Here is a 20,028-nt window from a genome sequence, read left to right on the forward strand (position 1 = left end):
CTTCCACTGAGCTCAACTCTTGAGATCACTGCCCCAGCTCTCACCACAACTGCACCCAGCACCAGCACCACGTTCAAGACAGCTTCTACTTCTCCTGGTCTGGCAACATCCACAGTTGAGTCCTCCACCACAAGGCCAGAAGGCACCACCTTGCATGAGCTGTCCACATCTCAGTCTATGGCTTCCGTCTCTTCAGCTCAGCCAGAGACGTCTCCACTTGTGACAACCTCCACAATCCTGGTGACCACAGCAGAAAGCTCCACCCTAAAGACTTCAGCCACCACTGCAATCCATTCCAGTCCTGCTGGAACATTCCCTGTTGACTATGTCTCCACACCAGTGACAGCGGGAAGAGCCGCAACCACAACGACATTTGCACAAACAGCCTCTTCTGCTCCAGGGACAAGACCAACTTCAGGCACCACTTCTGCGCTTCCTCTGAGCTCTACCCTGGAGATCTCTTCCCCAGCTCTCACCACAACTACACCCAGCACCAGCACCACGTTCAAGACAGCTTCTGCTTCTCCTGGTCTGGCAACATCCGCAGTTGAGGCCACCACTGTGTCCACCACCTTACCTGAGCCGTCCACATCTCACTCTACGCCTTCCGTCTCTTCAGCTCGGCCAGAGTCGTCTCCACTTGTGACAACCTCCACAATCCTGGCAACCACAGCAGAAAGCTCCACCCTAAAGACTTCAGCCACCACTCCAATCCATTCCAGTCCTGCTGGAACACCTTCTCTTTCACAGACCACCACTGAGGAAACAGAGGCCTCATCCGCGACCACCAGGAGCCTTGCACCAACGGCGTCCTCTGCTCCAGGGACACAACCAACTTCTGCCACCACCGCTGGCCTTCCACTGAGCTCGACTCTTGAGATCACTGCCCCAGCTCTCACCACAACTGCACCCAGCACCAGCACCACGTTCAAGACAGCTTCTACTTCTCCTGGTCTGGCAACATCCACAGTTGAGTCCTCCACCACAAGGCCAGAAGGCACAACCTTGCATGAGCTGACCACATCTCAGTCTACGGCTTCCATCTCTTCAGCTCGGCCAGAGATGTCTCCACTTGTGACAACCTCCACAATCCTGGTGACCACAGCAGAAAGCTCCACCCTAAAGACTTCAGCCACCACTGCAATCCATTCCAGTCCTGCTGGAACATTCCCTGTTGACTATGTCTCCACACCAGTGACAGCGGGAAGAGCCGCAACCACAATGACATTTGCACAAACAGCCTCTTCTGCTCTAGGGACAAGACCAACTTCAGGCACCACTTCTGCGCTTCCTCTGAGCTCCACCCTGGAGATCACTTCCCCAGCTCTCACCACAACTACACCCACCACCAGTACTGCATTCAAGACAGCCTCTACTTCTCCTGGCCTGGCAACATCCGCAGTTGAGTCCTCCACTGTGTCCACCACCACAATGCCCGAAGGCACCACCCTGCTTGTGAAGTCCACATCTCATCCTCATTCTACGCCTTCCGTCTCTTCAGCTCAGCCAGAGATATCTCCACTTGTGACAACCTCCACAATCCTGGCAACCACAGCAGAAAGCTCCACCCTAAAGACTTCAGCCACCACTCCAATCCATTCCAGTCCTGCTGGAACACCTTCTCTTTCACAGACCACCACTGAGGAAACAGAGGCCTCATCCGCGACCACCAGGAGCCTTGCACCAATGGCGTCCTCTGCTCCAGGGACACAACCAACTTCTGCCACCACCGCTGGCCTTCCACTGAGCTCAACTCTTGAGATCACTGCCCCAGCTCTCACCACAACTGCACCCAGCACCAGCACCACGTTCAAGACAGCTTCTACTTCTCCTGGTCTGGCAACATCCACAGTTGAGTCCTCCACCACAAGGCCAGAAGGCACCACCTTGCATGAGCTGTCCACATCTCAGTCTACGGCTTCCGTCTCTTCAGCTCGGCTAGAGACGTCTCCACTTGTGACAACCTCCACAATCCTGGCGACCACAGCAGAAAGCTCCACCCTAAAGACTTCAGCCACCACTGCAATCCATTCCAGTCCTGCTGGAAAATTCCCTGTTGACTATGTCTCCATGCCAGTGACAGCGGGAAGAGCCGCAACCACAACGACATTTGCACAAACAGCCTCTTCTGCTCCAGGGACAAGACCAACTTCAGGCACCACGTCTGTGCTTCCTCTGAGCTCTACCCTGGAGATCTCTTCCCCAGCTCTCACCACAACTACACCCACCACCAGCACCACGTTCAAGGCAGCTTCTGCTTCTCCTGGTCTGGCAACATCCACAGCTGAGGCCACCCCTGTGTCCACCACCTTACCTGAGCAGTCCACATCTCACTCTATGCCTTCCGTCTCTTCAGCTCGGCCAGAGTCGTCTCCACTTGTGACAACCTCCACAATCCTGGCAACCACAGCAGAAAGCTCCACCCTAAAGACTTCAGCCACCACTCCAATCCATTCCAGTCCTGCTGGAACATTCCCTGTTGACTATGTCTCCACACCAGTGACAGCGGGAAGAGCCGCAACCACAACGACATTTGCACAAACAGCCTCTTCTGCTCCAGGGACAAGACCAACTTCAGGCACCACTTCTGCGCTTCCTCTGAGCTCCACCCTGGAGATCACTTCCCCAGCTCTCACCACAACTACACCCACCACCAGTACTGCATTCAAGACAGCCTCTACTTCTCCTGGCCTGGCAACATCCGCAGTTGAGTCCTCCACTGTGTCCACCACCACAATGCCCGAAGGCACCACCCTGCTTGTGAAGTCCACATCTCATCCTCATTCTACGCCTTCCGTCTCTTCAGCTCAGCCAGAGATATCTCCACTTGTGACAACCTCCACAATCCTGGCAACCACAGCAGAAAGCTCCACCCTAAAGACTTCAGCCACCACTCCAATCCATTCCAGTCCTGCTGGAACACCTTCTCTTTCACAGACCACCACTGAGGAAACAGAGGCCTCATCCGCGACCACCAGGAGCCTTGCACAAACGGCGTCCTCTGCTCCAGGGACACAACCAATTTCTGCCACCACCGCTGGCCTTCCACTGAGCTCGACTCTTGAGATCACTGCCCCAGCTCTCACCACAACTGCACCCAGCACCAGCACCACGTTCAAGACAGCTTCTACTTCTCCTGGTCTGGCAACATCCACAGTTGAGTCCTCCACCACAAGGCCAGAAGGCACCACCTTGCATGAGCTGTCCACATCTCAGTCTACGGCTTCCGTCTCTTCAGCTCAGCCAGAGACGTCTCCACTTGTGACAACCTCCACAATCCTGGTGACCACAGCAGAAAGCTCCACCCTAAAGACTTCAGCCACCACTGCAATCCATTCCAGTCCTGCTGGAACATTCCCTGTTGACTATGTCTCCACACCAGTGACAGCGGGAAGAGCCGCAACCACAACGACATTTGCACAAACAGCCTCTTCTGCTCCAGGGACAAGACCAACTTCAGGCACCACTTCTGCGCTTCCTCTGAGCTCTACCCTGGAGATCACTTCCCCAGCTCTCACCACAACTACACCCACCAGCAGTACTGCATTCAAGACAGCCTCTACTTCTCCTGGCCTGGCAACATCTGCAGTTGAGTCCTCCACTGTGTCCACCACCACAATGCCAGAAGGCACCACCCTGCTTGTGAAGTCCACATCTCATCCTCATTCTACGCCTTCCGTCTCTTCAGCTCAGCCAGAGATATCTCCACTTGTGACAACCTCCACAATCCTGGCAACCACAGCAGAAAGCTCCACCCTAAAGACTTCAGCCACCACTGGAATCCATTCCAGTCCTGCTGGAACATTCCCTGTTGACTATGTCTCCATGCCAGTGACAGCGGGAAGAGCCGCAACCACAATGACATTTGCACAAACAGCCTCTTCTGCTCCAGGGACAAGACGAACTTCAGGCACCACTTCTGCGCTTCCTCTGAGCTCTACCCTGGAGATCTCTTCCCCAGCTCTCACCACAACTACACCCACCACCAGCACCACGTTCAAGGCAGCTTCTACTTCTCCTGGTCTGGCAACATCCACAGTTGAGGCCACCACTGTGTCCACCACCTTACCTGAGCAGTCCACATCTCACTCTACGCCTTCCGTCTCTTCAGCTCGGCCAGAGTCGTCTCCACTTGTGACAACCTCCACAATCCTGGCAACCACAGCAGAAAGCTCCACCCTAAAGACTTCAGCCACCACTCCAATCCATTCCAGTCCTGCTGGAACACCTTCTCTTTCACAGACCACCACTGAGGAAACAGAGGCCTCATCCGCGACCACCAGGAGCCTTGCACCAATGGCGTCCTCTGCTCCAGGGACACAACCAACTTCTGCCACCACCGCTGGCCTTCCACTGAGCTCGACTCTTGAGATCACTGCCCCAGCTCTCACCACAACTGCACCCAGCACCAGCACCACGTTCAAGACAGCTTCTACTTCTCCTGGTCTGGCAACATCCACAGTTGAGTCCTCCACCACAAGGCCAGAAGGCACCACCTTGCATGAGCTGTCCACATCTCAGTCTACGGCTTCCGTCTCTTCAGCTCGGCCAGAGATGTCTCCACTTGTGACAACCTCCACAATCCTGGCAACCACAGCAGAAAGCTCCACCCTAAAGACTTCAGCCACCACTGCAATCCATTCCAGTCCTGCTGGAACATTCCCTGTTGACTATGTCTCCACACCAGTGACAGCGGGAAGAGCCGCAACCACAACGACATTTGCACAAACAGCCTCTTCTGCTCCAGGGACAAGACCAACTTCAGGCACCACTTCTGTGCTTCCTCTGAGCTCTACCCTGGAGATCACTTCCCCAGCTCTCACCACAACTACACCCACCAGCAGTACTGCATTCAAGACAGCTTCTGCTTCTCCTGGTCTGGCAACATCCACAGCTGAGGCCACCACTGTGTCCACTACCACAATTCTGGAAAGCACCACCTTACCTGAGCAGTCCACATCTCACTCTACGCCTTCCGTCTCTTCAGCTCGGCCAGAGTCGTCTCCACTTGTGACAACCTCCACAATCCTGGCAACCACAGCAGAAAGCTCCACCCTAAAGACTTCAGCCACCACTCCAATCCATTCCAGTCCTGCTGGAACATTCCCTGTTGACTATGTCTCCATACCAGTGACAGCGGGAAGAGCCGCAACCACAACGACATTTGCACAAACAGCCTCTTCTGCTCCAGGGACAAGACCAACTTCAGGCACCACGTCTGTGCTTCCTCTGAGCTCTACCCTGGAGATCTCTTCCCCAGCTCTCACCACAACTACACCCAGCACCAGCACCACGTTCAAGACAGCTTCTACTTCTCCTGGTCTGGCAACATCCACAGTTGAGTCCTCCACCACAAGGCCAGAAGGCACCACCTTGCATGAGCTGACCACATCTCAGTCTACGGCTTCCGTCTCTTCAGCTCGGCCAGAGACGTCTCCACTTGTGACAACCTCCACAATCCTGGCAACCACAGCAGAAAGCTCCACCCTAAAGACTTCAGCCACCACTGGAATCCATTCCAGTCCTGCTGGAACATTCCCTGTTGACTATGTCTCCATGCCAGTGACAGCGGGAAGAGCCGCAACCACAATGACATTTGCACAAACAGCCTCTTCTGCTCCAGGGACAAGACGAACTTCAGGCACCACTTCTGCGCTTCCTCTGAGCTCTACCCTGGAGATCACTTCCCCAGCTCTCACCACAACTACACCCACCACCAGCACCACGTTCAAGGCAGCTTCTACTTCTCCTGGTCTGGCAACATCCACAGTTGAGGCCACCACTGTGTCCACCACCTTACCTGAGCAGTCCACATCTCACTCTACGCCTTCCGTCTCTTCAGCTCGGCCAGAGTCGTCTCCACTTGTGACAACCTCCACAATCCTGGCAACCACAGCAGAAAGCTCCACCCTAAAGACTTCAGCCACCACTCCAATCCATTCCAGTCCTGCGGGAACACCTTCTCTTTCACAGACCACCACTGAGGAAACAGAGGCCTCATTCGCGACCACCAGGAGCCTTGCACAAATGGCGTCCTCTGCTCCAGGGACACAACCAACTTCTGCCACCACCGCTGGCCTTCCACTGAGCTCGACTCTTGAGATCACTGCCCCAGCTCTCACCACAACTGCACCCAGCACCAGCACCACGTTCAAGACAGCTTCTACTTCTCCTGGTCTGGCAACATCCACAGTTGAGTCCTCCACCACAAGGCCAGAAGGCACCACCTTGCATGAGCTGTCCACATCTCAGTCTACGGCTTCCGTCTCTTCAGCTCGGCCAGAGATGTCTCCACTTGTGACAACCTCCACAATCCTGGCAACCACAGCAGAAAGCTCCACCCTAAAGACTTCAGCCACCACTGCAATCCATTCCAGTCCTGCTGGAACATTCCCTGTAGACTATGTCTCCACAGCAGTGACAGCGGGAAGAGCCGCAACCACAACGACATTTGCACAAACAGCCTCTTCTGCTCCAGGGACAAGACCAACTTCAGGCACCACTTCTGTGCTTCCTCTGAGCTCTACCCTGGAGATCACTTCCCCAGCTCTCACCACAACTACACCCACCAGCAGTACTGCATTCAAGACAGCTTCTGCTTCTCCTGGTCTGGCAACATCCACAGCTGAGGCCACCACTGTGTCCACTACCACAATTCTGGAAAGCACCACCTTACCTGAGCAGTCCTCATCTCACTCTACGCCTTCCGTCTCTTCAGCTCGGCCAGAGTCGTCTCCACTTGTGACAACCTCCACAATCCTGGCAACCACAGCAGAAAGCTCCACCCTAAAGACTTCAGCCACCACTCCAATCCATTCCAGTCCTGCTGGAACACCTTCTCTTTCACAGACCACCACTGAGGAAACAGAGGCCTCATCCGCGACCACCAGGAGCCTTGCACAAACGGCGTCCTCTGCTCCAGGGACACAACCAACTTCTGCCACCACCGCTGGCCTTCCACTGAGCTCGACTCTTGAGATCACTGCCCCAGCTCTCACCACAACTGCACCCAGCACCAGCACCACGTTCAAGACAGCTTCTACTTCTCCTGGTCTGGCAACATCCACAGTTGAGTCCTCCACCACAAGGCCAGAAGGCACCACCTTGCATGAGCTGTCCACATCTCAGTCTACGGCTTCCGTCTCTTCAGCTCGGCCAGAGACGTCTCCACTTGTGACAACCTCCACAATCCTGGTGACCACAGCAGAAAGCTCCACCCTAAAGACTTCAGCCACCACTGCAATCCATTCCAGTCCTGCTGGAACATTCCCTGTTGACTATGTCTCCACACCAGTGACAGCGGGAAGAGCCGCAACCACAACGACATTTGCACAAACAGCCTCTTCTGCTCCAGGGACAAGACCAACTTCAGGCACCACTTCTGTGCTTCCTCTGAGCTCTACCCTGGAGATCACTTCCCCAGCTCTCACCACAACTACACCCACCAGCAGTACTGCATTCAAGACAGCTTCTGCTTCTCCTGGTCTGGCAACATCCACAGCTGAGGCCACCACTGTGTCCACTACCACAATTCTGGAAAGCACCACCTTACCTGAGCAGTCCTCATCTCACTCTACGGCTTCCGTCTCTTCAGCTCGGCCAGAGTCGTCTCCACTTGTGACAACCTCCACAATCCTGGCAACCACAGCAGAAAGCTCCACCCTAAAGACTTCAGCCACCACTCCAATCCATTCCAGTCCTGCTGGAACACCTTCTCTTTCACAGACCACCACTGAGGAAACAGAGGCCTCATCCGCGACCACCAGGAGCCTTGCACAAACGGCGTCCTCTGCTCCAGGGACACAACCAACTTCTGCCACCACCGCTGGCCTTCCACTGAGCTCGACTCTTGAGATCACTGCCCCAGCTCTCACCACAACTGCACCCAGCACCAGCACCACGTTCAAGACAGCTTCTACTTCTCCTGGTCTGGCAACATCCACAGTTGAGTCCTCCACCACAAGGCCAGAAGGCACCACCTTGCATGAGCTGTCCACATCTCAGTCTACGGCTTCCGTCTCTTCAGCTCGGCCAGAGACGTCTCCACTTGTGACAACCTCCACAATCCTGGTGACCACAGCAGAAAGCTCCACCCTAAAGACTTCAGCCACCACTGCAATCCATTCCAGTCCTGCTGGAACATTCCCTGTTGACTATGTCTCCACACCAGTGACAGCGGGAAGAGCCGCAACCACAACGACATTTGCACAAACAGCCTCTTCTGCTCCAGGGACAAGACCAACTTCAGGCACCACTTCTGCGCTTCCTCTGAGCTCTACCCTGGAGATCACTTCCCCAGCTCTCACCACAACTACACCCACCAGCAGTACTGCATTCAAGACAGCCTCTACTTCTCCTGGCCTGGCAACATCCGCAGTTGAGTCCTCCACTGTGTCCACCACCACAATGCCAGAAGGCACCACCCTGCTTGTGAAGTCCACATCTCATCCTCATTCTACGCCTTCCGTCTCTTCAGCTCTGCCAGAGATATCTCCACTTGTGACAACCTCCACAATCCTGGCAACCACAGCAGAAAGCTCCACCCTAAAGACTTCAGCCACCACTGGAATCCATTCCAGTCCTGCTGGAACATTCCCTGTTGACTATGTCTCCATGCCAGTGACAGCGGGAAGAGCCGCAACCACAATGACATTTGCACAAACAGCCTCTTCTGCTCCAGGGACAAGACGAACTTCAGGCACCACTTCTGCGCTTCCTCTGAGCTCTACCCTGGAGATCACTTCCCCAGCTCTCACCACAACTACACCCACCACCAGCACCACGTTCAAGGCAGCTTCTACTTCTCCTGGTCTGGCAACATCCACAGTTGAGGCCACCACTGTGTCCACCACCTTACCTGAGCAGTCCACATCTCACTCTACGCCTTCCGTCTCTTCAGCTCGGCCAGAGTCGTCTCCACTTGTGACAACCTCCACAATCCTGGCAACCACAGCAGAAAGCTCCACCCTAAAGACTTCAGCCACCACTCCAATCCATTCCAGTCCTGCTGGAACACCTTCTCTTTCACAGACCACCACTGAGGAAACAGAGGCCTCATCCGCGACCACCAGGAGCCTTGCACAAATGGCGTCCTCTGCTCCAGGGACACAACCAACTTCTGCCACCACCGCTGGCCTTCCACTGAGCTCAACTCTTGAGATCACTGCCCCAGCTCTCACCACAACTGCACCCAGCACCAGCACCACGTTCAAGACAGCTTCTACTTCTCCTGGTCTGGCAACATCCACAGTTGAGTCCTCCACCACAAGGCCAGAAGGCACCACCTTGCATGAGCTGTCCACATCTCAGTCTACGGCTTCCGTCTCTTCAGCTCGGCCAGAGATGTCTCCACTTGTGACAACCTCCACAATCCTGGTGACCACAGCAGAAAGCTCCACCCTAAAGACTTCAGCCACCACTGCAATCCATTCCAGTCCTGCTGGAACATTCCCTGTTGACTATGTCTCCACACCAGTGACAGCGGGAAGAGCCGCAACCACAACGACATTTGCACAAACAGCCTCTTCTGCTCCAGGGACAAGACCAACTTCAGGCACCACTTCTGTGCTTCCTCTGAGCTCTACCCTGGAGATCACTTCCCCAGCTCTCACCACAACTACACCCACCAGCAGTACTGCATTCAAGACAGCTTCTGCTTCTCCTGGTCTGGCAACATCCACAGCTGAGGCCACCACTGTGTCCACTACCACAATTCTGGAAAGCACCACCTTACCTGAGCAGTCCTCATCTCACTCTACGCCTTCCGTCTCTTCAGCTCGGCCAGAGTCGTCTCCACTTGTGACAACCTCCACAATCCTGGCAACCACAGCAGAAAGCTCCACCCTAAAGACTTCAGCCACCACTCCAATCCATTCCAGTCCTGCTGGAACACCTTCTCTTTCACAGACCACCACTGAGGAAACAGAGGCCTCATCCGTGACCACCAGGAGCCTTGCACAAACCGCGTCCTCTGCTCCAGGGACACAACCAACTTCTGCCACCACCGCTGGCCTTCCACTGAGCTCGACTCTTGAGATCACTGCCCCAGCTCTCACCACAACTGCACCCAGCACCAGCACCATGTTCAAGACAGCTTCTACTTCTCCTGGTCTGGCAACATCCGCAGTTGTGGCCACCACTGTGTCCACCACCACAATGCCCGAAGGCACCACCCTGGCCGTGGAGTCCACATCTCATCCTCAGTCTACGGCTTCTGTCTCTTCATCTCGGCCAGAGACGTCTCTACTTGTCACGTCGTCCACATTCCTTCCTTCTAGAAGAGAGACTTTGAACACATCTCCTGCAATCACCACTTCCCCCCAACTTCATTCCAGTGTTGGAGCATTTACTACACTGACTTCTCACACCTCTTTTCTCAGTCTTAACAGCACAGCACAATTTGAAACAACAGCAATGCCTCGCAGCAGTCTTGGGGTCAAACTTAGTAAGTTCTATCACTTTCATGGAATTTGAATAAACTTTTAATGTAATATTTTATAAATTATTATTAGTAGTGTGGTACCATCAATACTTTGTATTTTTCTATTAAAACGCATGATTATTGAAGAATGACTTTCTAAATACATTTTAGAAACTGCTCATTCATTTTGGCAATTTTTGCGGTATAATATCAGATTATATTATTATATTATAATAACAACCTCAATTAAAGGTCATAGAACACCCTAAGAGATTTTTTTTTCTCAGCTGTAAATTTAAACTTATCAATATTGGACTTCAGTGTATTTCACTGGAAAAATATACAGCTATAATACTGAGATAACTGTTTATATATAATTATCTATACATTCATATATTAATGCCTAAAAGCTGTTAAAATAAAATGGAGGAAATCTTAACGTGAATCCTAAAAGAAAAAGTTTACATTCATAATTCAGACTGGGAATAAAAAAAACCAATATGATTGAATACAGACAGAGGACAAAAGGAGGCACGGATGGCCAACCCCACGGCTGGAAAGAGCGACCTGTGAATTCTGTGGGATTGTCTATCTAGAGCCTTGACACCTTGGCTCTTGCCCCCTGTAATTTCATGTCTGTACTTCTTCCAGCTCCCACCCAGCTGCCAACAACCAAAGCTGTCATCCTTGAGCATTTCACCATCAACTTCACCATCACCAACCTGCCCTACACTTCTGACCTGGAGAATCCTGACTCGGCCAAGTTCAATGCTACACAAAGGGTTATGAACACTCTGGTATGTGGACCATCACTGCATGGCCATGGCCTTGCTCCTGCTCTCATCTGCATGGAGAGAGCTCAGGGAGCTGGCCATGGCTTGACTGTGAAACCTCTCCCATTGGCAGGTTGACAACTTGCTGAAGGAAAGCAGCATTGGCCCTGATTTCCATGGATGTGTGACAACCGCCTTCAGGTATGGGTCATTGTCTCATTGCAGGTCTCTTTGTCGGGGGAGGGTGCACATCATGCTCAAGCCCTGGATACCTCTTCTATGAAGGCAGTAGTGTCTCCATAATGCCCTCCTCTCTTGGAGCCTCCGCTCACAGTCTACGCCCTAATCTCTGACTGGGGATGGAGCAGCCCCAGGATGAGGCCTAAGTTCTAGAAGCCTCGTTGCTTCCTGAACAACTCCATGGTGTCAGTGAAGTTTGACTGCAGGGGTTGACCAAAACACACACGCATTTTAGGACGGCACAGATTGCATACCAACTCAGGACTAGGAATAGCTGCCCCAGGTCCAGCCATGAGTAGAGAATGTGCAGAGGATTTCTGAGGGAGGTCCCTGTGTTTTGCAGGCCGGGCAGTCACAGGGACGAGACCCGGGTGGACGCCGTGTGCACCTACAGCAAGGAGCCCTCGGCTGAGCCTCTGGACAGGGTGGGGCTGTACCACCAAGTGAGCAACAAGACCAGAGGCATCACCCAGCTGGGCCCCTACAGCCTGCACAAGGACAGCCTCTACATCAACGGTGACCGCCGCTCCTCCCTCGGCCTCCTCTGCTCTCCCATGGCAGCCCTGCCCCAGTGCTGCCCCTTGCCCAGCTCCAGCTCCTGACCCTCTGTCTCTCTCTTTTCCCAGGATACAACGAGCAGCCAGTGCTGACCAGTGAGTACCTTGCAGGAGTGGGATGGGTTTGCCAGTGAGCAAGTGCCTCAATGGGGTCTTTCCTCAACAGAGTAGAGCCGGGGCTTGAGGTCCAGGGTGCCTTCCAGCCTTCCCCATGGAGAGCAGGGCTCCCAGGAGACCTCTCTCCTTGTCCAGGCACACCTGTAACAACCAAGTCTTTGCCCCTTGTCATTCCTCATCTGTGCTTCTTCCAGCTCCCACCCAGCCACCAACAACCACAGCTGTTGCCCTTGAGCATTTCACTGTCAACTTCACCATCACCAACCTCCCCTACACTTCTGACCTGGAGAATCCTGACTCGGCCAAGTTCAGAGCTACTCGAAGGGTTATGAACACCCTGGTAAGTCAACCAGCACTGGGAAATTCGCTTGCCCTCCCTGGTCTCTGTACACTTGGCGGAAGAGTGGTGGGATGGCCGTGGCATAACTGATAAACCTCTTCCCTTTGCAGCTCGACCGCCTGCTGAAGGAAAGCAGCATTGGCCCTGTTTTCCGTGGATGTGAAACAACAGACTTCAGGTATGGGTTACACCCCAGAGTCTCTTTGCAATGCCTTCACTTACTTAAGACCACTAGTAACTTACACATTTCTCCTCTTTTTTGGAGAGGTGCTTCTCATTTTGCCATTCTGCTCCACAAAATTCTAACTGAAACTTCACCCTCAGTGACCCCCGTCACTTCCAGCACAAGGCTCTAGGGGTGGCGAAGGCCCAACCCCTCTATGGCACAATGTCCGTTCAGGCCTCCTCCTCATGAACAGGCCCATGGTATAAGTGAAGGGGGACAGAAGTTTCCAGACAAAAAGTGCACATACTTTGGAAAGGAGAAGCTTCCATTCCCATGCAGCGATGGCCATAGCAAGCCAGGCATCAAGCCCTCAGGACACGAAGTGCAGAGAAGGATTGTTGAGGGATGTCCCTGTGTTTTGCAGGCCAGGCAGTCACAGGGACGAGACCCGGGTGGACGCCGTGTGCACCTACAGCAAGGAGCCCTCGGCTGAGCCTCTGGACAGGGTGGGGCTGTACCACCAAGTGAGCAACAAGACCAGAGGCATCACCCAGCTGGGCCCCTACAGCCTGCACAAGGACAGCCTCTACATAAACGGTGACCGCCGCTCCTCCCTCGGCCTCCTCTGCTCTCCCATGGCAGCCCTGCCCCAGTGCTGCCCCTTGCCCAGCTCCAGCTCCTGACCCTCTGTCTCTCTCTTTTCCCAGGATACAACGAGCAGCCAGTGCTGACCAGTGAGTACCCTGAAGGAGTGAGGTGGGATCACAATGCAGCAAGTGCCTCACTGGGGTCTTCTTTAGGGCAGTGGAGGTTGGAGGCTGGGGGATGAGATCCTGGGGATATTGGGAGCTGCCAAGCCATCCCCGTAGAAAAACGGGCCAGCAGGAGACCTCTGCAGTCATCCAGCCAGGGCTGTATTGACCAAGGCTTTGCCCATTGTCATCCCCCATCTGTGCTTCTTCCAGCTCCCACCCAGCCACCAACAACCACAGCTGCTGCCCTTGAGCGTTTCACCGTCAACTTCACCATCACCAACCTCCCCTACACTTCTGACCTGGAGAATCCTGACTCGGCCAAGTTCAGAGCTACTCGAAGGGTTATGAACACTCTGGTAAGTCAACCAGCACTGGGAAATTATTTTTCCTGCATGGGCTTTGTACACTTAGAGGGAGAGCACTGAGATGTCCATGGCTTAACTGCAAAACCTTTTCCCTTTGCAGCTCGACCGCCTGCTGAAGGAAAGCAGCATCGGCCCCGATTTCCAAGGATGTGAAACAACAGATTTCAGGTATGAGTGGCCCTCCAGCATGCCTTAGCAGTTCCCCTGATTATGCAGGGAGACCGGTCAAGTTCTTCCCTGCTTTTCTGGAGCAAGGACATTCCTTGTCCTTCTTAGGATCTTCTTCCTGTTGTACCTCTCTTTTGCATCTCCGCGTTACTTACTGAACTCTCCTCTTGAGGTGGTAAAGGCCCAATCCCAAGTTGACTCCAAAGTTCTTCCAGGCTCTCGTCTTCCTTTATATGCCCATACTGTTATTGAATTGGGAGAGCAATGTCTGGTCACCTAACACACTCCAATTTTGGGATGCCAAAACTGGCATTCCCACTCTGAAATGACCAGGGCAGATCCAAGGCCCAGGCTCAAGAGGAAAAGAGGCAGAGGAGGGTACTGAAGGAGGTCCCTGTGTTTTGCAGGCCAGGCAGTCACAGGGACGAGACCCGGGTGGACGCCGTGTGCACCTACAGCAAGGAGCCCTCGGCTGAGCCTCTGGACAGGGTGGGGCTGTACCACCAAGTGAGCAACAAGACCAGAGGCATCACCCAGCTGGGCCCCTACAGCCTGCACAAGGACAGCCTCTACATCAACGGTGACCGCCGCTCCTCCCTCGGCCTCCTCTGCTCTCCCATGGCAGCCCTCCCCCAGTGCTGCCCCTTGCCCAGCTCCAGCTTCTGACCCTCTGTCTCTCTCTTTTCCCAGGATACAACGAGCAGCCAGTGCTGACCAGTGAGTACCCTGAAGGAGTGGGATGCGGTCAGAAGGTGACAGGTGCCTCACTGGGTTCTCTGCTTGGGCATTAGAGAAAAAGGCCTAAAGATCTCCATATTGAAATTCAGGTTCCAGACAGCATTTCCCATGGAGAGCAGGGCGGGTTAAGAGACCTCAGTTAATTTCCAACCAGACGCTCTTTCTCTTTCCCCGTGTCATTCCCCATCTGTGCTTCTTCCAGCTCCCACCCAGCCACCAACAACCACAGCTGCTGCCCTTGAGCGTTTCACCGTCAACTTCACCATCACCAACCTCCCCTACACTTCTGACCTGGAGAATCCTGACTCGGCCAAGTTCAGAGCTACGCAGAGGGTTATGAACATGATGGTATGTGAACCAGGACTTGAACATTACTGCACCCCCTCTGGCCTCATCAGCTGCGATGGAGTAGAGAGAGCTGGTCATGGCTTAACTGGGAAACCTCTTCCCTTTGCAGCTCGACCGCTTGCTGAAGGAAAGCAGCATTGGCCCTGTTTTCCAAGGATGTGAAACAACAGACTTCAGGTATGGGTCATGATCAACTATCCTGGCAGGACACTTGGTCAGATACATGGGCTGTCTCAAATCTACGGTTTGTTGGTTCCAAGTTTATTAGCTAGGACCTCCACCCTGGTGTCCTCCGTCTTAAGAGTATCCTCTCTCTTCTGGTGCTCTTCCCCCAGATGTTCGTATTGTTTCCTTACTTGACCCTCAAGTCCTCCCAGGAAGGGCCATAAAAACCCCAAAATACAGCCTTGAACGAAGAATGTGAAGAGAAGGATTGTTGAGGGATGTGCCTGTGTTTTGCAGGCCAGGCAGTCACAGGGACGAGACCCGGGTGGACGCCGTGTGCACCTACAGCAAGGAGCCCTCGGCTGAGCCTCTGGACAGGGTGGGGCTGTACCACCAAGTGAGCAACAAGACCAGAGGCATCACCCAGCTGGGCCCCTACAGCCTGCACAAGGACAGCCTCTACATCAACGGTGACCGCCGCTCCTCCCTCGGCCTCCTCTGCTCTCCCATGGCAGCCCTGCCCCAGTGCTGCCCCTTGCCCAGCTCCAGCTCCTGACCCTCTGTCTCTCTCTTTTCCCAGGATACAACGAGCAGCCAGTGCTGACCAGTGAGTACCCTGAAGGAGTGAGGTGGGATCACAATGCAGCAAGTGCCTCACTGGGGTCTTCTTTAGGCCAGTGGAGGTTGGAGGCTGGGGGATGAGATCCTGGGGATATTGGGAGCTGCCAAGCCATCCCCGTAGAAAAACGGGCCAGCAGGAGACCTCTGCAGTCATCCAGCCAGGGCTGTATTGACCAAGGCTTTGCCCATTGTCATCCCCCATCTGTGCTTCTTCCAGCTCCCACCCAGCCACCAACAACCACAGCTGCTGCCCTTGAGCGTTTCACCGTCAACTTCACCATCACCAACCTCCCCTACACTTCTGACCTGGAGAATCCTGACTCGGCCAAGTTCAGAGCTACTCGAAGGGTTATGAACACTCTGGTAAGTCAACCAGCACTGGGAAATTATTTTTCCTGCATGGGCTTTGTACACTTAGAGGGAGAGCACTGAGATGTCCATGGCTTAACTGCAAAACCTTTTCCCTTTGCAGCTCGACCGCCTGCTGAAGGAAAGCAGCATCGGCCCCGATTTCCAAGGATGTGAAACAACAGATTTCAGGTATGAGTGGCCCTCCAGCATGCCTTAGCAGTTCCCCTGATTATGCAGGGAGACCGGTCAAGTTCTTCCCTGCTTTTCTGGAGCAAGGACATTCCTTGTCCTTCTTAGGATCTTCTTCCTGTTGTACCTCTCTTTTGCATCTCCGCGTTACTTACTGAACTCTCCTCTTGAGGTGGTAAAGGCCCAATCCCAAGTTGACTCCAAAGTTCTTCCAGGCTCTCGTCTTCCTTTATATGCCCATACTGTTATTGAATTGGGAGAGCAATGTCTGGTCACCTAACACACTCCAATTTTGGGATGCCAAAACTGGCATTCCCACTCTGAAATGACCAGGGCAGATCCAAGGCCCAGGCTCAAGAGGAAAAGAGGCAGAGGAGGGTACTGAAGGAGGTCCCTGTGTTTTGCAGGCCAGGCAGTCACAGGGACGAGACCCGGGTGGACGCCGTGTGCACCTACAGCAAGGAGCCCTCGGCTGAGCCTCTGGACAGGGTGGGGCTGTACCACCAAGTGAGCAACAAGACCAGAGGCATCACCCAGCTGGGCCCCTACAGCCTGCACAAGGACAGCCTCTACATCAACGGTGACCGCCGCTCCTCCCTCGGCCTCCTCTGCTCTCCCATGGCAGCCCTGCCCCAGTGCTGCCCCTTGCCCAGCTCCAGCTCCTGACCCTCTGTCTCTCTCTTTTCCCAGGATACAACGAGCAGCCAGTGCTGACCAGTGAGTACCTTGCAGGAGTGGGATGCGGTCAGAAGGTGACAGGTGCCTCACTGGGTTCTCTGCTTGGGCATTAGAGAAAAAGGCCTAAAGATCTCCATATTGAAATTCAGGTTCCAGACAGCATTTCCCATGGAGAGCAGGGCGGGTTAAGAGACCTCAGTTAATTTCCAACCAGACGCTCTTTCTCTTTCCCCGTGTCATTCCCCATCTGTGCTTCTTCCAGCTCCCACCCAGCCACCAACAACCACAGCTGCTGCCCTTGAGCGTTTCACCGTCAACTTCACCATCACCAACCTCCCCTACACTTCTGACCTGGAGAATCCTGACTCGGCCAAGTTCAGAGCTACGCAGAGGGTTATGAACATGATGGTATGTGAACCAGGACTTGAACATTACTGCACCCCCTCTGGCCTCATCAGCTGCGATGGAGTAGAGAGAGCTGGTCATGGCTTAACTGGGAAACCTCTTCCCTTTGCAGCTCGACCGCTTGCTGAAGGAAAGCAGCATTGGCCCTGTTTTCCGTGGATGTGAAACAACAGACTTCAGGTATGGGTCATGATCAACTATCCTGGCAGGACACTTGGTCAGATACATGGGCTGTCTCAAATCTACGGTTTGTTGGTTCCAAGTTTATTAGCTAGGACCTCCACCCTGGTGTCCTCCTTCTTAAGAGTATCCTCTCTCTTCTGGTGCTCTTCCCCCAGATGTTCGTATTGTTTCCTTACTTGACCCTCAAGTCCTCCCAGGAAGGGCCATAAAAACCCCAAAATACAGCCTTGAACGAAGAATGTGAAGAGAAGGATTGTTGAGGGATGTGCCTGTGTTTTGCAGGCCAGGCAGTCACAGGGACGAGACCCGGGTGGACGCCGTGTGCACCTACAGCAAGGAGCCCTCGGCTGAGCCTCTGGACAGGGTGGGGCTGTACCACCAAGTGAGCAACAAGACCAGAGGCATCACCCAGCTGGGCCCCTACAGCCTGCACAAGGACAGCCTCTACATCAACGGTGACCGCCGCTCCTCCCTCGGCCTCCTCTGCTCTCCCATGGCAGCCCTCCCCCAGTGCTGCCCCTTGCCCAGCTCCAGCTCCTGACCCTCTGTCTCTCTCTTTTCCCAGGATACAACGAGCAGCCAGTGCTGACCAGTGAGTACCCTGAAGGAGTGAGGTGGGATCACAATGTAGCAAGTGCCTCACTGGGGTCTTCTTTAGGGCAGTGGAGGTTGGAGGCTGGGGGATGAGATCCTGGGGATATTGGGAGCTGCCAAGCCATCCCCGTAGAAAAACGGGCCAGCAGGAGACCTCTGCAGTCATCCAGCCAGGGCTGTATTGACCAAGGCTTTGACCACTCTCATCCCCCATCTGTGCTTCTTCCAGCTCCCACCCAGCCACCAACAACCACAGCTGCTGCCCTTGAGCGTTTCACCGTCAACTTCACCATCACCAACCTCCCCTACACTTCTGACCTGGAGAATCCTGACTCGGCCAAGTTCAGAGCTACTCGAAGGGTTATGAACACTCTGGTAAGTCAACCAGCACTGGGAAATTATTTTTCCTGCATGGGCTTTGTACACTTAGAGGGAGAGCACTGAGATGTCCATGGCTTAACTGCAAAACCTTTTCCCTTTGCAGCTCGACCGCCTGCTGAAGGAAAGCAGCATCGGCCCCGATTTCCAAGGATGTGAAACAACAGATTTCAGGTATGAGTGGCCCTCCAGCATGCCTTAGCAGTTCCCCTGATTATGCAGGGAGACCGGTCAAGTTCTTCCCTGCTTTTCTGGAGCAAGGACATTCCTTGTCCTTCTTAGGATCTTCTTCCTGTTGTACCTCTCTTTTGCATCTCTGCATTACTTACTGAACTCTCCTCTTGAGGTGGTAAAGGCCCAATCCCAAGTTGACTCCAAAGTTCTTCCAGGCTCTCGTCTTCCTTTATATGCCCATACTGTTATTGAATTGGGAGAGCAATGTCTGGTCACCTAACACACTCCAATTTTGGGATGCCAAAACTGGCATTCCCACTCTGAAATGACCAGGGCAGATCCAAGGCCCAGGCTCAAGAGGAAAAGAGGCAGAGGAGGGTACTGAAGGAGGTCCCTGTGTTTTGCAGGCCAGGCAGTCACAGGGACGAGACCCGGGTGGACGCCGTGTGCACCTACAGCAAGGAGCCCTCGGCTGAGCCTCTGGACAGGGTGGGGCTGTACCACCAAGTGAGCAACAAGACCAGAGGCATCACCCAGCTGGGCCCCTACAGCCTGCACAAGGACAGCCTCTACATCAACGGTGACCGCCGCTCCTCCCTCGGCCTCCTCTGCTCTCCCATGGCAGCCCTGCCCCAGTGCTGCCCCTTGCCCAGCTCCAGCTCCTGACCCTCTGTCTCTCTCTTTTCCCAGGATACAACGAGCAGCCAGTGCTGACCAGTGAGTACCTTGCAGGAGTGGGATGGGTTTGCCAGTGAGCAAGTGCCTCAATGGGGTCTTTCCTCAACAGAGTAGAGCCGGGGCTTGAGGTCCAGGGTGCCTTCCAGCCTTCCCCATGGAGAGCAGGGCTCCCAGGAGACCTCTCTCCTTGTCCAGGCACACCTGTAACAACCAAGTCTTTGCCCATTGTCATTCCTCATCTGTGCTTCTTCCAGCTCCCACCCAGCCACCAACAACCACAGCTGCTGCCCTTGAGCATTTCACTGTCAACTTCACCATCACCAACCTCCCCTACACTTCTGACCTGGAGAATCCTGACTCGGCCAAGTTCAGAGCTACTCGAAGGGTTATGAACACCCTGGTAAGTCAACCAGCACTGGGAAATTCGCTTGCCCTCCCTGGTCTCTGTACACTTGGCGGAAGAGTGGTGGGATGGCCGTGGCATAACTGATAAACCTTTTCCCTTTGCAGCTCGACCGCCTGCTGAAGGAAAGCAGCATTGGCCCTGTTTTCCGTGGATGTGAAACAACAGACTTCAGGTATGGGTTACACCCCAGAGTCTCTTTGCAATACCTTCACTTACTTA

General features: G+C 54.0%; 1 protein-coding gene across 1 annotated transcript in view; it reads left to right on the forward strand.

Annotated features, from left to right (window-relative positions):
* The window catches only part of MUC16 (mucin 16, cell surface associated), a 94,996-nt gene that overhangs the window by 55,244 nt on the left and 19,724 nt on the right, over nt 1-20,028 (forward strand). Inside the window, exons 5-47 of the mRNA XM_066205407.1 lie at nt 197-1,937; nt 2,078-2,266; nt 2,501-2,656; nt 3,383-3,538; nt 3,833-4,021; nt 4,688-4,881; nt 5,192-5,357; nt 5,564-5,752; nt 6,275-6,574; nt 7,295-7,483; nt 8,171-8,326; nt 8,621-8,809; nt 9,476-9,669; nt 11,072-11,217; nt 11,327-11,394; nt 11,777-11,949; nt 12,060-12,086; nt 12,302-12,447; nt 12,558-12,625; nt 13,038-13,231; nt 13,321-13,347; nt 13,579-13,724; nt 13,834-13,901; nt 14,309-14,481; nt 14,592-14,645; nt 14,842-14,987; nt 15,097-15,164; nt 15,450-15,622; nt 15,733-15,759; nt 15,991-16,136; nt 16,246-16,313; nt 16,721-16,893; nt 17,004-17,030; nt 17,254-17,399; nt 17,509-17,576; nt 17,862-18,034; nt 18,145-18,171; nt 18,403-18,548; nt 18,658-18,725; nt 19,133-19,305; nt 19,416-19,442; nt 19,658-19,803; nt 19,914-19,981. Coding sequence (XP_066061504.1) covers nt 197-1,937; nt 2,078-2,266; nt 2,501-2,656; nt 3,383-3,538; nt 3,833-4,021; nt 4,688-4,881; nt 5,192-5,357; nt 5,564-5,752; nt 6,275-6,574; nt 7,295-7,483; nt 8,171-8,326; nt 8,621-8,809; nt 9,476-9,669; nt 11,072-11,217; nt 11,327-11,394; nt 11,777-11,949; nt 12,060-12,086; nt 12,302-12,447; nt 12,558-12,625; nt 13,038-13,231; nt 13,321-13,347; nt 13,579-13,724; nt 13,834-13,901; nt 14,309-14,481; nt 14,592-14,645; nt 14,842-14,987; nt 15,097-15,164; nt 15,450-15,622; nt 15,733-15,759; nt 15,991-16,136; nt 16,246-16,313; nt 16,721-16,893; nt 17,004-17,030; nt 17,254-17,399; nt 17,509-17,576; nt 17,862-18,034; nt 18,145-18,171; nt 18,403-18,548; nt 18,658-18,725; nt 19,133-19,305; nt 19,416-19,442; nt 19,658-19,803; nt 19,914-19,981 — 7,168 coding nt within the window. The remainder of the gene's footprint in view (nt 1-196; nt 1,938-2,077; nt 2,267-2,500; nt 2,657-3,382; nt 3,539-3,832; nt 4,022-4,687; nt 4,882-5,191; nt 5,358-5,563; nt 5,753-6,274; nt 6,575-7,294; nt 7,484-8,170; nt 8,327-8,620; nt 8,810-9,475; nt 9,670-11,071; nt 11,218-11,326; nt 11,395-11,776; nt 11,950-12,059; nt 12,087-12,301; nt 12,448-12,557; nt 12,626-13,037; nt 13,232-13,320; nt 13,348-13,578; nt 13,725-13,833; nt 13,902-14,308; nt 14,482-14,591; nt 14,646-14,841; nt 14,988-15,096; nt 15,165-15,449; nt 15,623-15,732; nt 15,760-15,990; nt 16,137-16,245; nt 16,314-16,720; nt 16,894-17,003; nt 17,031-17,253; nt 17,400-17,508; nt 17,577-17,861; nt 18,035-18,144; nt 18,172-18,402; nt 18,549-18,657; nt 18,726-19,132; nt 19,306-19,415; nt 19,443-19,657; nt 19,804-19,913; nt 19,982-20,028) is intronic.

The sequence above is a fragment of the Chamaea fasciata genome, unplaced genomic scaffold, assembly GCF_029207755.1.
Source record: "Chamaea fasciata isolate MVZ Bird 193981 ecotype frontalis unplaced genomic scaffold, bChaFas1.0.hap1 SCAF_28, whole genome shotgun sequence".
Classification (NCBI taxonomy): Eukaryota; Metazoa; Chordata; class Aves; order Passeriformes; family Sylviidae; genus Chamaea; species Chamaea fasciata.